The sequence below is a fragment of the Callithrix jacchus genome, chromosome 9 (genome assembly GCF_049354715.1).
Source record: "Callithrix jacchus isolate 240 chromosome 9, calJac240_pri, whole genome shotgun sequence".
Lineage (NCBI taxonomy): Eukaryota > Metazoa > Chordata > Mammalia > Primates > Cebidae > Callithrix > Callithrix jacchus.
The window spans coordinates 13,926,740-13,943,251 of NC_133510.1; the positions used below are offsets into that span (position 1 = coordinate 13,926,740).

Below are 16,512 nucleotides of genomic sequence, written 5' to 3' on the forward strand. Positions count from 1 at the left end.
GGACGCTCTCGTGCGGTTGCGCACGTTTTCAGCGCTTCCCGCTCTTCACCGGTTGGACTGAGGCTTTTAAACTGCCATCTGCTCCAGAGTCCGGCTTCCTACTCCGGCTGGTGCCCCCTGGTGCTCATCCCCTCCACTTCTTGAGTAGTTGAGAGGAGCACAGGGGCCCATAGGAGACAAGGATGCTTTCAAGAAAAACATTCTATGGCGGCAAGCAGCTGGATCCACATTTCCCGGGCCCAGAGCCTTGGTAGCTCTAGAGAAAGAGGAGGTGTTGTTTCACGAAGGCACCAAGCAGAAGAAAGGTGGAAAATAAGTTTCAACGAATTACAAAGGCAGAAGTCAGCCCAGCCCCATCAAGTGTGTGGTCAAAGACCCACAGATCCGTAGACTTTTATCTTTTCTTGAATCCACCCCTTCTCTTTATTAATTTTTCAGGCAAAGCAAAGATAGAGTTCACCAGGGTCCCTGATTTCAATAAGGCAGTCCATCTTTGCGAGCCAGAATATCCGTCTGGGGCAAGAGCTGAGAATGTGGCCTTAATTGCTGAGGGGAGGAGGATGGACGATAATCTTCCCCGTCTCCTCCTCCAATCCATTTAATCAATATTAATCTCACGCACAATCTTCACAAAGTTTTTTTTCCCCTCCTCCGACTCTGAGCTCAGGCTCTGGTTATTTTGCTTTGCCCTTCCCCTCCACCCCCACAGCCCTACAGTCACTCAACACTACTGCGACTCTCTCCATTAAAGATGAACAACAGATCATTTTTCATTGCATGGCAACCCTAAGACCTCTCTCGCTTAGCAGAGCATGATGGGAGTCTTTCCTCTCTTTCTCCCCCGCTTTCCCTTCTTTTTTTTTTTCTTCCTTCCCTTCTTCCACAATTAATCCCTAAATAGTGATTTTCCTAAACTCGCGCGGATTTCGGGATGGGGTAGAGGGACCCGCGACGACGCTCCCATCAGCCTTTCAGAAGGGACGGTTTCCAAAGAAAACTACAACTCCCACGAGGTTACAGCAACCGCAAGGTATCACGGAAGCCGTAGGCACTTTTCTCCTAGGTCCAGTTCATCCTCCTAATCCGTAAACTACAAGTCCCAGAGTGCCGAGGGGCTGACACGCCTGCGCAGGAGCCCCGGAGCGAGGTTGGGGGTGGGGGTGGGGCCGCCCCGGGCGGCGGGGGGCGGGATCCGAGCGGGCGGTGTGGAGGTTTCAGACTCCCGGCGCCATTTAGCGCGGAGAGTTTCCCGGCGGACGGGGCTTCTCTCTTTGCCACTCCGCACCCCCATCTTTGGTGACAGAAGGCTCCTGGTGGGGGTGACTGCTGCTTTTTCTCCCTATCCCCCCTCACCCAGTCCTCTCGGTCTCCTCTCCTCTCCTCTTCAAGTCCTCCTCAGAGAAGCAGCGGAGTTCGGGCCCCGCGGTGAGCGGCCCTCCCCTCCCCACCGTTCCCTCCTCCGTCAGCCCCCGGCACCGGCCCGGGAGGAGACGGGTTTGCCAGGCCTGGGGCGGGCGGGGAGGCCTCGGGGAAGGGAGGGCCCGCTCCTCAGGCGCCTAGGCTCCGTGGCTCCGGCCCTTCGCCTCTGGGCGATGGGAGACCTGTGAGGCCTGACCCCATCTCTGGGGGCGCGTGTGGGAGGAGGCGGCCGCCCTAGTGACCGGGAGCCGGGCCGCGGCCTTCTCTCCCCGGCTTCGGCCCCTCCCACTTCTCTGCCCCGGGGCTGCCACCGCCCGGGCGTCGGAGCTGGTCCCGTGCTCGCGGTGCCGCCGCCCTCTGGGCCTAGCCCGCCCAGCTCGGCGAGCGGTGGCGGTGGGAGCCGCGTCCGCCGCATCCGCCTCGACTCGGTGCCGGCCCCTGGCCCTCCCCTCATGACTGCGGCGCCTCTGCTGCCACCGCCCGCCCGGCCGCCGCTCTCCGCAGGATGGATGCGGACCGTGCGGCGCTAACCCCCGTGGCTCTGCTCCCGAATCGCCCGCCTTCGAGTCCTCCTTCTGAGCTGCAGCAGCCGCCGCAGCTGGGCCCAGCGGCCCGCCTCTCCCTCGGGGCGGCTTGTCAGTGCTGAGTGAGGCGTCGTCCGGCTCGGCGCGAACTCGCCGGGCCGCGGTGCCCTGCAGACCTCTACGCCGGCGGCTCGGCCCTTCGCTCCCTTTTCATTCATAAATCCGAGCCCGCTCGCCTCTCTCCAACGGACCGACCATGTCTGGCGGCGCCTCAGAGAAGCAGAGCAGCACTCCCAGTTCCCTGTTCCTCTCGCCGCCGGCTCCTGCCCCTAAGAATGGCTCCAGCTCCGATTCCTCCGTGGGGGAGAAACTGGGAGCCGCGGCGGCAGACGCTGGGACCGGCAGGACCGAGGAGTACCGGCGCCGCCGCCACACTATGGACAAGGACAGCCGTGGGGCGGCCGCGACCACTACCACCACTGAGCACCGCTTCTTCCGCCGGAGTGTCATCTGCGACTCCAATGCCACTGCATTGGAGCTGCCCGGCCTCCCCGTTTCCCTCCCCCAGCCCAGCGTCCCCGCGGTTGTCCCGCAGAGTGCTCCAGCGGATCCCCACCGGGAGGAGACCTTGACTGCCACTGCCGCTTCCCAGGTAGCCCAGCAGCCTCCAGCCCCTGCCGCCCCTGGGGAACAGGCCGCCGCAGGCCCTGCCGCCTCGACTGCCCCCAGCAGTACCAGCAAAGACCGCCCAGTGTCCCAGCCTAGCCTTGTGGGGAGCAAAGAGGAGCCGCCGCCGGCGAGAAGTGGCAGCGGCGGCGGCAGTGCCAAGGAGCCGCAGGAGGAACGGAGCCAACAGCAGGATGATATCGAAGAGCTGGAGACTAAGGCCGTGGGAATGTCTAACGACGGCCGCTTTCTCAAGTTTGACATCGAAATCGGCAGAGGCTCCTTTAAGACTGTCTACAAAGGTCTGGACACCGAAACCACAGTGGAAGTCGCCTGGTGTGAACTGCAGGTAAAGCCCCACCTACTTCTTTATTTGACAGTCCTTGGGATCCCAAATTGGGCTCGGTGAAGCCAGTTGGTCGAGTTCACCCTTCACTTAGCATTCTTTAACTGTTGGACTCTGAGTGGGAGAGGGAGGCCACCTTTTGATAAGGGTTGAAATTAGGAGAATGTGGAGCATGTGCCTAGGTGTTGGGATAGGATAAGAATTATTGGCAGCCAGAGGGATTTACTACCGGTCAGGGGTGGTGAAGGTCTTAGTACAAACGAATTGTCTCCTGGTTTAGTGTCTTGGCAGGAAACTTGGCATGAGTGGGGAAGTTGAAAGTACAGATGCTTCTAACTGCTTTTTAGTCTCATCAAGTGCTCTGCAGTGATGAGCTGCCTCTGTGTGTAGAAGCGTGTTTCCATTTCTGAGATCAGGCTGTTTTTTAAAAATGAGAACGACCTTGTTCCTTTGGATGTATCTTACTTGATGGTTGCACAAGCATTTAGTATAAAATAATTATGAAAAAAAGATTCTTTTATCATTTATCAAGGATAAATGCCTTGGCAGTAATGAGGTAGAAATAAATGTTTGATATTGTTCTACCTAATGATGCTTAAGCCTTACAGCAGCAGCATTGTTCTGATATTGTTCATTAAACCAAAGTGTTTCAGCCCATTCGCTATACAGCTAATAGTATAGGAACCCATGCAAAATTGTGTAAGTGCTTTGAGAGTTGTAATGTCATCATTGCTTTAATCTTATAAAATAATTTTAAGCTAAACTTTCCCAAGAGTTCGAAGGAGTCGCAATACTTCCTTTTTTAAACCTCTAATGGTGTAAATAATGGTGTGTCATTCCGGTTGACTAGTACATTCTAGGTTTAAAAAGCTGAATTTGGGCTACTTGTAGCTTGATTTAGTGATGCAGCTTCCTTGAATGTTGTCCTCACTGGGCATAGGTGAACGTAGGTTATTAGTAGGAGCAGAGTTACACTGAAGGAACAAAAGCCACATTACACATACATAAAAAATGTCATTATTGATATTAATCTTGCCAAGAATATAGACCAGCCTGATACAGGATATGAAAATAATTGAATGATCTTGGAACTTATTTTATGCATGAACTAATATGTTAACACTTAACCCTTTGACTGTCAGCTTCCAACTAACCAAGGCCATATCAAATGTGAAAGGAAATTAATACAGCCTGTGGAAGTGAACTTAAAAACTAAGAAGTTCCTCTCTCTTTCTCTCTTTGCTTTCTCATCTCTCAAAGAAAAAAAAAAAAACTAAGAAATTCTTTACAGTTATAGTCATTTCTTAACTTTCACTCACAGTTAATGATGTAGAACTTTTAAGATATTGTGAAATTAAAACTCATTAATTTTATAGTAGTTTAGAACTGCAAAGGTGACATCTTTTTTTTAAAAAAAAATCTTGTCAAACAAAAACTTTATTCATTTTGGTCAGTCAAACTTATGTCTGATTCCTTTTGGTTTACAGGCAGAAATGTACAGGTAGACACATTTCTTTGTTGTACTATCAATGTCTTGCTACTGATACTGGAATTTTATTCTTCCATTATAGTTTTGTATTTGAATAGGTGCTTTTAACAATTTTTTTCTTAATCAGTTACCTTACTTTCTTAAGACTGGACCCAATTATTTGTAGAGCACTTTATGAATTAATTTTGTTAGTTTTAATGATTTCACTTCTGAGATGTCTCAGAATGTGATGTATGTTTTCCCTTTATTTTCCCTGAAATTTTCTTATACTTTGTTGTCTTAGAACTGATAATACAGTTAAAAAAAAACTTAATTTGTCTAATGTCAGGATAAAAACTTTATCTAAGCTTCTCCGGTTTTCTTAGAACTTGTAACTTTTTGGATTTTTAATTCTCTATCTAGGCATGAGCATGACCAAACTAAAGAAAATCTTATATCGCATATTATTTTTGAGTCATTTCAGGATTTGGCTGTGGAACTAGATGAATCCTAGCTTATTAAGTGGTACCTGGTTTAGAAACTGCCGTGTCATTTGACTGTGGTTCTATAATTTTTTGTTTTGATTTTGAAAAAATTATCCTTTCTGAGGAATCCTTTATAGCAGTAGTAGTTAGGCAGTATTTTGGTTTTTTGACTAGGACACCTGCACTACCTGCCTAATAAAGTATTCGATAGGTCAGTGTTTGAATTTTTGTCTTTGGATCCAAATTAGAACAAGGCAAGGGATTACTATACCATTGGGAACATAGAAACTTTTCTGCTAAATGTGTACTTTTAATATACATATATTTCTGTAGTAAGACAGGAGAATGCTGTCTTATGTTGTTGAGTTAAACATCTTAGTATATTAAAATTGAAAGAAGAAATCTTAGGTTATCCTGCCCAGCTGTTTATTTGACAAATAAGGAATGTGAAATAATGCAGCAGGTAAATAACTTGATTAGGTAGATGAAGAACAAAAGCTAGTTAGGATCTAATAATTTGGGAGATGATAAAGCATTTGTAATCCAGTAATGGCTAATCAGTAATTTCAAATAAAGCAATATTGTTTTGGTGTGGAAGTGGCCGTTAGATTTCTGGAGAAACCTTGTCCTATACTAAGGCAAATTTCAGGCTTCTGTTTTGGGTATTGATTTTTATCACTTCAAATTCAGATATAAATAGGCTTTTGTGGATGGATGAATATGGTATACAAATTAAGCTACTTTCTGTCAAGCTTGTTTTTTAGAGTCGTGGTATGCTCTGCATACCATGCATAAACAAGCATCAGTTTTTTTTTTTTTTTTGAGACAAAGTCTCAATCTATCACCAGGCTAGAGTGCAGTGGCATGATCTTGGCTCACTGAAACCTCCACCTCCCAGGTTCAAGTTATTCTCCTGCCTTAGCCTCCTGAATAGCTAGGACTACAGGCATGTACCACCACGCCCAGCTAATTACAAGCATTAATTCTTAGTAAATAATACTAGGTAATATTTTGATACCACAGGATCTGTAGTAATTACCAAGATGTTTAAGATGCAGATTTCTTTACGTGGTTTTATTAAACAAATGGTGCACCTTAATTTTAATATTTGGCTGTCTTGGTCAGAAAATGTTACTGCTAGACTCTGCAGAGTTTATGTTGCTTTTCTAGGAAGGGATCTTGTTTTTCAGGAAATATACCATAATTTGCTTTAAGAAAACATTGATGCACAGATTTAAGAATGATTTAAGTACCTTCCCCCCAAGTTGGCTCTGAAGAGTTCATAGGATACATTATATGTTGATGAGATTGTTTCCCCGTCTTCCTGAAAAGAGAGGTCAAATCATATTTTTGTTAAAGCTCCAATATACTTAACTGCTTACTTTTCTCTGCCTTTTATCAAGACTATGTGTCATCAGTATATGACATTAATATTTAGCAGTGTTACAGAAATGGGATGTGGTTCTGTGATTAAGAAACGATAATTTATTTCTTTGCTATAGTTCTTGAAATATCTCATTGAACTGAATCTCTCCATTTGAATGTTGGTGATTTTTTCCCCTCTTTTAAATTTGCGCCACATTTCTTATTTATTTAGAATGAGAATCAATGTAACTTGTCATCTCAGGGAATAGTTTTTGGAGTTTGTTCTTAAATCCTTAAAGTCACTGATTAGGAGTATTGGCAAAATTTTTTCTCTTACTTTCCTTTTTTTCTGACCCATAATAAAACAGTCTGAGAAGTAATCTAAAAACCTGGAAAGAGTTTGTTTTCATGTAAAACTAACTAGGAATCTGTTGTTGCCTGCTGACAATTCATTTATTGACATTCAAATTCTGACGCAAGATCCTAGTCATTTAAAATTCATCTTACTCCACCAGCAGCTTATCAAATAATTGCAAAAAAATTTAAAAAATATATAGATATATAAATATAAATAAAATTCATCTTAGTTCATCCCTGTGGAAAGAAACATTCAGCTAAAACTGGGCTCTCATTATCAGAAATCATCCTAAACCTGTTACTTGGGTTTTTTGGTAGCTTTAAAATTTTTTAGATAGAGCCGTAAAAGTAGCAACAGCAGCTATACTCAATTACAATTTCTGAAAATACTTAGCACACTATGAAATAATTCATAACAATTACAATTAGTACACCTTTGCTATACCGGTTCTTTAAATTATGTTGATAATTTAAATTACATCTTTAGTAACTTGCATTTTATTTGAGTTTTTTCTTTTGTTTTAACATAAAACTAACCTGGTCTGCAGGTGAGACTTAGCATGACCTCAGTTTATGTTTGAAGAGGCCACTTTTCTGCCTTGTAACTTAATCTAGTTAAGAACTAGATTGCCTGGATTCAGATCATGGTTCAGCTACATGATTGTGTTACCTTGAGCAAGTTCAGAGCTACCAATTTCCTGTCTGTAAAATGGGTGTAAAAGAGTACCCACTTAATAGATTTGTGATGATTAAATGAATTAACATAAATAAAACATGTAGGATAGGGCCTGCCACATAAATATTAACTATGATGACGCTGCATCTTTTTTAGGTTGTACTTTTGAGGGAATCTGTGAAGATTTTGTTTGTTTATGTTTGAAAAATCATATGGCAAAACTCTTATTAACTACTATTCTTAGAGGAGGAGGAGGAGGAGGAGGAGGAATGCAGGTATTGATCTTTATGTTACTGGTGCTTTTAAATTCCTTAGCTTTACCTGGCCTTCGCCTAACATTCTAATTTTGTGACCTGTTACTTACCCAAATGCTACCTTTCTGACCTGCTTATTTTCAGACTCCGCTAAGATGCTTATCTCATCTTCTTTGCATGTATATGGAAAGCATTTTTTCTTGGTGTGTCTCATATTATTCTTAAAATATTTATTATATTTATGTATTATATTAAATTTATTAATATATTTATTTATTATATTAAAATTGTTTATATGCTTTGTCTAATCCATTACTCTTTGGAAAGTTCACTATGGTGTAATAGAATACTATATAATGAAAAAGAGCACCAAGGCAGAACTTGAGTTCTAGATTACCCATTTTTCTGATCTTGAGTAAGGAACTTAATCTATAATGTTGATTCATTAGCAACATGTCTTACTGCTTTGGGTTGCTGAAGATCAACTGAAATACTATGTGAATGTACTTCAAAAAATGTTAAGTGTTATGTAAAATATAAGAAAAGGCGCTTTAAATATTCATTTAGAAGGCTATACGTTGTCACCTGTTACAAAGGGAACATGTAAACTTAGTTGGATTTTGGAAGCTTTTTGCTTTGTCAACTTAATTTCTCAAATTTTAAAAGGGGAGCTTTTCAGTTTGAAGAGAACTATCAGAAGCTCTTTATTTTTGTTTGGAGGAGGATTATGCCTTTGACAGGTAGCAGACTTAAATTTATATGAATAGAGACACAGAGAGAGAGTGTGTGTGTGTGTGTGTGTGTGTGTTTATGTGTATGTGGTAGATTGGGTCTAGCTCGTTGCTCAGGCTGGAGTGCAGTGTCACGATCTCAGCTCACTGAAACCTCTGCCTCCTGGGTTCAAGCCATTCTCCTGCCTTAGCCTCTGGAGTAGCTGGGATTATAGGCACCCGCCACGACGCCCAGCTGATTTTTGTGTTTTTAGTAGAGATGGGGTTTCACCATGTTAGCCAAGCTGGTCTCAAATGCCTGACCTCAAGTGATCCATCTGCCTCTGCCTCCCAAAACACTGGGATTACAGGTGTAAACCACCGCCTGGCTCCTCATGTATAGTTTAAATAATGTAAGTGCTATGTAAATAGATTTTATACTGTGGTGTTTTAAAACTTGTGTTGTTTTTTATTATTGTATTTTTTATTGTTTTTCCCCCTCAGTATTTTCATCTGCAGTTAGTTGAATCCATGGATGCACAACCTGTGTATACAGAACCTGAAGTTTTTTTTATTTGGAGACGGAGTCTTGCCCAGGCTGGAGTGCAGTGGCGGGATCTCAACTCACTGCAACCTCCGCCTCCCGGGTTCAAGCAGTTCTCCTGCCTCAGCCTCCCGAGAAGGTGGGATTATAGGCACCTGCCACTAATTTTTGTATTTTTAGTAGAGACGGGTTTTCACTCCTCATTAGTATAGTGGTTAAATAAAAAACAAAAAGTAGAAAAAATAATTTTTTTTTTTAAAAAAGAGACAGGGTTTCACCATGTTGGCCAGTCTAGTCTTGAACTCCTGATATCATGATCCGCCCTCCTTGACCTCACAAAGTCCTGGGATTACAGGTGTGAGCCACCTCGCCTGGCCTCTTTTAACATTTTTAATGTGAAAATTAAATTACATTTAGCTCACATTGTGTTTCTGTTGACCATTGCCAATTTAGACTATTAAAATCCTGTGAAAGTTGTCGCTACAATAAGTTTACTACTTCCTTTTAAAAAAATACCTTAACACCTTCTTTTTTGTGGTTTCTTGCATTAGTATCCTTTACAAGCCATAATTCTTTGCTGTTACTGAACACAGAAATGTGGGGTTTTAAACTATTAGTGGTTTGTGATGCTTTTAATAGCAGATTATTAAGAAAATTGGAATCCTCATCCTTTATTATCTTTTGTTATTTGCCAGCACGTCCAGTAATCAGAAATGATATTTCTTTTTGGCCTTGTTCTTTGAGTACTTTAGTTGTTGCTAAGAGAATATTTAAAATGTTTACTATAAATATCTTGAAATATTTGGTAAGTATTTTGGTTTATTTCAGATAAACTTCAGTATATGTTTGGAATACATTAAATGCATAAACTTACTGCTTTATATTCTTTAGAATTTCTGGCCATTGTGGCTTCTTAAGCTTGTTAATTAATTTGGTGTCCTAATTCATATCTTAATGATACTGAGAAATAGGTTAAATTGGTTTTTGGTTATCTGCCTCTTGTTTATGAAAGATAAACTGTTTGTTGTTCAGCTATTAGCATTGAGTTTTTCTAGAATAAATTTTTTTGTTTGTTTTTGAAACAGGATCTTATTCTGTCACCCAGCCTGGTGGAGGACAGTGTCGTGATTACAGCTCACTGTAGCCTTGAATTTTGGGGCTCAAGTGATCCTCCTGCCTCAGTTCCCAAAGTGCTGAAATACAGGCTTGAACCATCTTGCCTGGCCAAAATAGTTAAATTCTTTGTGCCTTTACAACAAATAGGGGTGTAAAGATATTTAGTGATAATATAGTTAACTGTTTTTTTAAGTATCGTGTCCCCCCCCCCCACCAGATGGAGTCTTGCTCTATCACTCAGGATGCAGTGGAAGGATGTCCATTCACTGCAGCCTCTGCCTCCTGGGTTCAGGCAATTCTCCTGACTCATCCTCCTGAGTAGCTGGGATTACATGGGTGTGCCACCACACCCAGCTAACTTTTGTATTTTTAGTAGAGACAGGGTTTTATCGTGTTGGCCCAGCTGGTCTCAAACTCCTGACTTCAGGTGATCCCCACAAAGTGCTGGGATTACAGGTGTGAGCCACTATGCCTGGCCTTAACTACTTAATTCAAATAAGCAGTCTGACCTTAACTGCTTTATTCTGATAAAGTTGTAATAGTTGAGATGCCAAGACCATGCTCTTCAAACTGTTAATGGTAATTAAAAAAAATTTTTTTTTTTTTTTTTTGAGACGGAGTTTTGCTCTTGTTAACCCAGGCTGGAGTGCAATGGCGCGATCTCGGCTCACCGCAACCTCCACCTCCTGGGTTCAGGCAATTCTCCCCCTCAGCCTCCTGAGTAGCTGGGATTACAGGCACGCGCCACCATGCCCAGCTAATTTTTTTTATTTTAAGTAGAGACGGGGTTTTACCATGTTGACCAGGATGGTCTTGATCTCTTGACCTCGTGATCCACCTGCCTCAGCCTCCCAATATTTTTTATTTTTAAGACTGGGTCATACACTGTCACCCAGGCTGGTCTTGAACTCTTGGGTTCAAGCAATCCTGTCTCAGCCTCCCAAAGTACTGGGATTACAGGCCTGAGAAACCCTCTTACTTTAATGACTGCAGAAGCTTACTTTTTCTTTTTGCATGAGGGCCTTTGATAGTCGTTGTTTATGGCTACAAACTAATTTGATTTTGACTAAATTATCTGAATTATAAACTTCATTTATTTCTACCTTAGTTTTTGTAACCATCCTTAAATCATACACAAAAAAGATGCTTTAAAAATTAGTAAAGCACTCTCATTATAAAAATTAGGAAATTAGAGGAAGAAAAAGAAAATTAAAAAATCACTTGCAGTCAGTACCTTCATCCAGAGATAAGCGTTGTTACTGTGTATGACACCCCGGTTTCTATGTGTGTGAACTCTGTTTTTATAGTTGTCAATGTACTGTATGGTGGTACAGTTTGCCTGTTTTACCACATAGCAAAAGCATTTTCCCATTTAAGAATTTCGAAGTTTTTAGATTAAAAAAAAACAGCAAAATATTTGTACACTGTAATCATAATTGGGGTGTGTGGGTGTGTGTGTGTATGTGTATATATAGGGGTGTGTGTATGTATATATGTATGCCACCATACAGCAACGTAATTATCTGTATATATATATATGCACTCACATAGTTACGTTGCTGTATGGTGGCATAATTTGCCTGATTTACCTTATAGAAAAGCCATTTCCCACATTAAAATTTTGAAGTTATATGTAAAAAACACTGGAATTCCTGAGTGTCTATTATTATTTTTTTAATTCTCAGTAAAAGAAAATTAATTAGACTGTTAATCCCACTGATACAAACATTTAGTTAGAACTAAATCTAGTAAACTGATCATTAATACATTTGATCACTCTGAATAGAAGTTTAGACGTCATGGTTAATATATTAAAAAGCTGAATTATTAAATTATTTTTTCACTTCCAGCCATTGTTCAGAGATTTGCAAGAAAGTCCATTCACTGCTTCGCATATAATTTGGGGTATTGTCAGAACATTATAATGCAGTAGTTTGTTTTTAGAACAGTGGTACTGTTTGGTTCAGAGATTTGTAAAAGCCAAGTGTTAGGGGCTCACCTAACAGTACATTGAAAGTCTTTGAGGAAGTTTAGTTTCGTATATTGACTAAGCTGTATAGGGGGAAAAGCCTTAGTGTGCCTTTTCCACTTCCTACCCATTCAAGATAACCTAGGTCAGCTTCCTTTATTTAAACTGTTAAATGGACTCTTGAGCATACCAAAGATATTTTGAAAATATAGAAAATTCTTAATGCATTTAAAGGGAACTACTTCATAATCAGTTTTTTTCCACTATAGAAGTTATATATATTCAGACATCTTAGAAAACAAAGAAAAATAAAAACCACAATAACCCCGCTGAAGTTTCATCGCTAAAAGACAATGTCGATATATCATTTAGAATGTTTGCCTGTTCCTCCCTCTCATGATGGACTTTAATATTTGTTCATCAAATGCTCATTGTACTCCTATGTGCTTGAGGCTGTCTTAGGTAGCAAATAGAGAAAAAATTCTGCCTTCACGGAACATATGTTCTAGTGGGATCATAGATGTGTGTTTCCAATTTTATATCCTGATAATTTTATAATTTAGTATAACATAAGAAATAGTATATTTTTAATAGCTGCTTGATAGTTCCTTATGTGCATATACCATAATTTCCTTCTTTTCTTCACAGTGTTAGGTATTGTTATTTTTACTGTTATAAATATAGTGGGCAAGGGTCTTATTTCACAAGGTTGTAACTATGAAATATATTTCTGTTTTATGAAATCCAAATTTAATCTGTGTTGTATGCTTACCAAATTGAGTTGACCATTATTTTCTTGCACAAATCCCCTTCCCCTAATCCTTGCAAAGCTTCGTACATTCCAGAACTTTATCAGGAAAGGGCTTTCCTCCAGTCTTTGATCTACACTCCTTGTCATTGACATGGCCATTTATGTAAGTCTGGAAGGTTTCTTTAAGGTCTTGTGACAGAGAATATTGGGTGATAGGATTTTTTGCATAATTTTCCAAAAGGAAGTTTTTATCATTATTGTCTCTCCATCGTCCTCCCTTCTCCCTGCAACTCGAGAGGAGGATGAAGGCCGGGTGCGGTGGCTCACACCTATAATCCCAGCACTTTGGGAGGCCGAGGCAGGTGGATCACAAGGTCAAGAGATCGAGACCATCCTGGTCAACAAGGTGAAACCCCGTCTCTACTAAAACTACAAAAATTAGCTGGGCGTGATGGTGCACGCCTGTAGTCCCAGCTACTCGGAAGGCTGAGGCAGGAGAATTGCTTGAACCCAGAAGGCAGAGGTTGCGGTGAGCCAAGATCGTGCCATTACACTCCAGTCTGGGTAACAACAGCAAAACTCCGTCTCAAAAAAAAAAAAAAGAGGAGGATGAATGTATTGATCTTGTCTGGATGAATCCTCTAATCCTCTCCTTTCCTCCAGCATCTACCTCGCAAACTCCATTCTCATTGCCTCCCACTTGAGTGTAGTCCAACCAAACTCCTTTCTTTGGGCCTGGACTTTCTTAGACAGAAGCCAGCTGAGGAGATTGTCTTCTAATTGCTGGTTCTAAAATAACAGTCTTGAGGCTGGAGGCCCACAGAGGCTTGGAGTAGGAGAAGAGAATTTACCTAGTCTTGTGAACAGAACACCAATCAATACCTCAGATTTCACTGTTTAAAACTATTTTCTTAGGATTAAATTTCAGAAATGGAATTACAAGCATGAGCATTTAAATATTTTCTATTCATTGTAAGATTGTTTTCCAAAGACTTATGTATATTTTCAGTGACCCAAGCGAGAGTTCTTATTTTACTCCCCACTTATCAATACTATTATATTACATATTTCGTAAACTATAGTTTATGTCTGTAGAACTTTCTCCCATTTGCTTTGATAATAATAACTAATTGTATTTCCTCTTTGGTCCTTTGGTATATATTTGCTTTCAGGTGCTTTTCTCCCCTAACTAGTTTTCATAAGTTCCTTATATCAAAATGAATCTTTTCATATTTTCTGCAAATATTTTTCAATGCCAAGAATTTAATGTCAGTAGTATAGCACTGTTTAAACATCAAATTGGTTAGTCACCTTAATTCTGTTTTTCTTTTTTTCATTTGAGTATAGTGAATCTTCTCTCTGAACTTGATAGGTAAATTTCTGATTTTTTATCTTCTTGATATTGGTGTTTAAAATTGATTTATCTTCACGGATATATCTATGTTATAGTATTAAAATCCAAAATTTAATATAAAAATAGATTTTAAAAAATGTTTATACTAGCTCTTTATCAATGTTTAAAATTTTACTTTTGCGGTTACAATAATGGCTATTCCCTTATTTTGTATTTACTAGTAGAGAGTAAGACATTACTGTATATAGTAAGTGGCATACCAAGTAATACTCTTTCTTGTAACACAAAAGAGTTCTTAAATCAGTTGTCTTTAAATTTGTCTTGTTATGGCAAGTTGTGTTTTCAATGGCAACTTTTTTTAGGGCCTGATGTAAAGTTTAATCAAATTTGGCCTGTAATCCCAGCACTTTGGGAGGTCAAGGGCAGAGAATCACGTGAGGTCAAGAATTTGAGACCAGCCTAAGGAACATAGCAAGACCCCATCTTTACAAAAAAAAAAAAAAAAAAATTAACATATTAGCTGAGTGAGATGGTACATGCCTGGAGTCCTAGCTACAGTTCAAGGCTGCAATGAGTTATGGTCGTGCCACTGTACACTAGCCTGAGCAGTAGAGCAATACCCTGTCTCAAAAAAAAAATAGCTGGAATTATGTATATTTGAAGGACTGGTGTTCTCAAAACAGTGAGAAAGGGTGGCAGTTTGATACTATTTATGAACCAGACACTGTATTTTATATATATTCTTATTTATTGTGGTGTCATATATTCTTTGTCACCTGAAGGAGGTATAAGTCCCATTTTACAGGGTGAAGAGACTGATATGAAATAATTTGCCAAGCTTATATCCAATAAACATAGAAGTCGGAGTGGAGCATAGATCATTCTTGTTTCTTTTTTTTTTTTTTAATTCTTGTTTTAAAAGCTGAGTATGCTTCTCTTCGAACTTTATAATTACCTTGTAATATACATTAAAACTAATAGTTCAGGTTGTCTGTGACTCTGAAGACAATAAAGAGAGGATCTCATTCTGTGGCCCAAACTGGAGTGCAGTGGCAGGATCTTGGCTTACTGCAGCTTTGAACTCCTGGGCTCAAGCAATCTTTCTCTTTTAGCATCCCGAGCAGCTGGGGCTACAGACATGTACCACCATGCCTGGCTAATTTTTAAAATTTTTTGTAGAGATAGGCTCTTACTGTGTTGCCCGGGCTGGTCTCAAACTCTTGGCCACAAGTGACCCTTCTGCCTCAACCTCCGAAAGTGCTAGAATTACAGGTGTGAGCCACTATGCCTGGCCTTTTTCAGTTTTCAAGTTGCTATTTGCTGTTACATTTTAAAAATGTGAAGTTAAAGTTAGAGCTCAATGTGGTGGGGTTTTTTTGTTTTTTGAGATGGAATCTCACTTTGTCACCAAGCTGGAGTGTAGTGGCACCATCTTGGCCCACTGCAGCCTCCACCTCCCAGGTACAAGCTATTCTCCTGCCTCAGCTTCCCGAGTAGCTGGGACTACAGGCACGTGTCACCATGCCCAGCTAATTTTTGTATTTTTAGTAGAGATGGGGTTTCTCTATGTTCAGGTTGGTCTCGAACTCCTGACCTCAGGTGATCTGCCCACCTTGGCCTCCCAAAGCTTTGCTGGGATTATAGGCGTGAGCCACTGCACCCAGCAAATATTTAAAATTTTCATACCTGTGATTGTTGTTTGATGTTTTAGTTTCAAAGGCATTGAAAAACCTCGAAATATATGTAAAATAGTCTTTATTTGTTTCTTTTTAAGATGGAGTCTTGCTCTGTCACCCAGGCTGGACCCTTTGCCTCCTGGGCTCAAGCGATTTTCCTGCCTCAGGCTCCCAAGTATCTGGGATTACAGGCACAGGCCACCACACCTGGCTAATTTTTGTATTTTTAGGAAAGATGGGGTTTCACCTTGTTGGCCAGGCTGATATCAAACTCCTGACCTCAAGTGATCCACCTGCTTCTGCCTCCCAAAGTGCTGGGATTATATGTGTGAGCCACCATACCATGCCAGTAGTCTTTTTTTTTTCTTTTTAAAGAAAAGTTTGTAGAAATTGGAAGGAGATATCTCTCATGCTAACACTCATTGTGATTAGAGCTTGAGATTATGAATGACTTATTAAAATATAAAAACTCTAGAGCAAAAACTTTAAATTCTTAGTAATACTGGTAATAATAGTTATTAACACAGGTATGACCTCTCTCTGATGTTCTTTCTGGTGAACTCCACAGAGTCACAGGAATGTTCAGGAAATTCAAAATCCATACCTGGGAATCTTGGAACGCAGGGAGGAATAAAGATTTCAGAGGGAGTAAACAATATTGGGGAATATTATTTGGGAAATGAGAAATTAGGAATTTTGCTGCTCTAAAATGTAAAACGGATGATATTTGGATTTTGTTTTGTTTTTATGAAGTTCAGTGGGAGAGCATTCTCTTCTGTTAAAATTGCCACTAATTATATGTTTTTTTTTCTAAATCATATTGTCTACTCTT

General features: G+C 40.7%; 1 protein-coding gene across 50 annotated transcripts in view; it reads left to right on the forward strand.

Annotated features, from left to right (window-relative positions):
* Positions 1–1,216: 1,216 nt before the first annotated feature.
* WNK1 (WNK lysine deficient protein kinase 1) overlaps positions 1,217–16,512 on the forward strand; it is a 144,329-nt gene continuing 129,033 nt past the window's right edge. For all 50 annotated transcript variants that reach the window (XM_035255373.3, XM_035255375.3, XM_035255380.3 and 47 more), the window contains exon 1: positions 1,217–2,958. In XM_035255373.3, the coding sequence (XP_035111264.3) occupies positions 2,200–2,958 (759 nt within the window). In that variant the 5' untranslated portion in view covers positions 1,217–2,199. The remainder of the gene's footprint in view (positions 2,959–16,512) is intronic.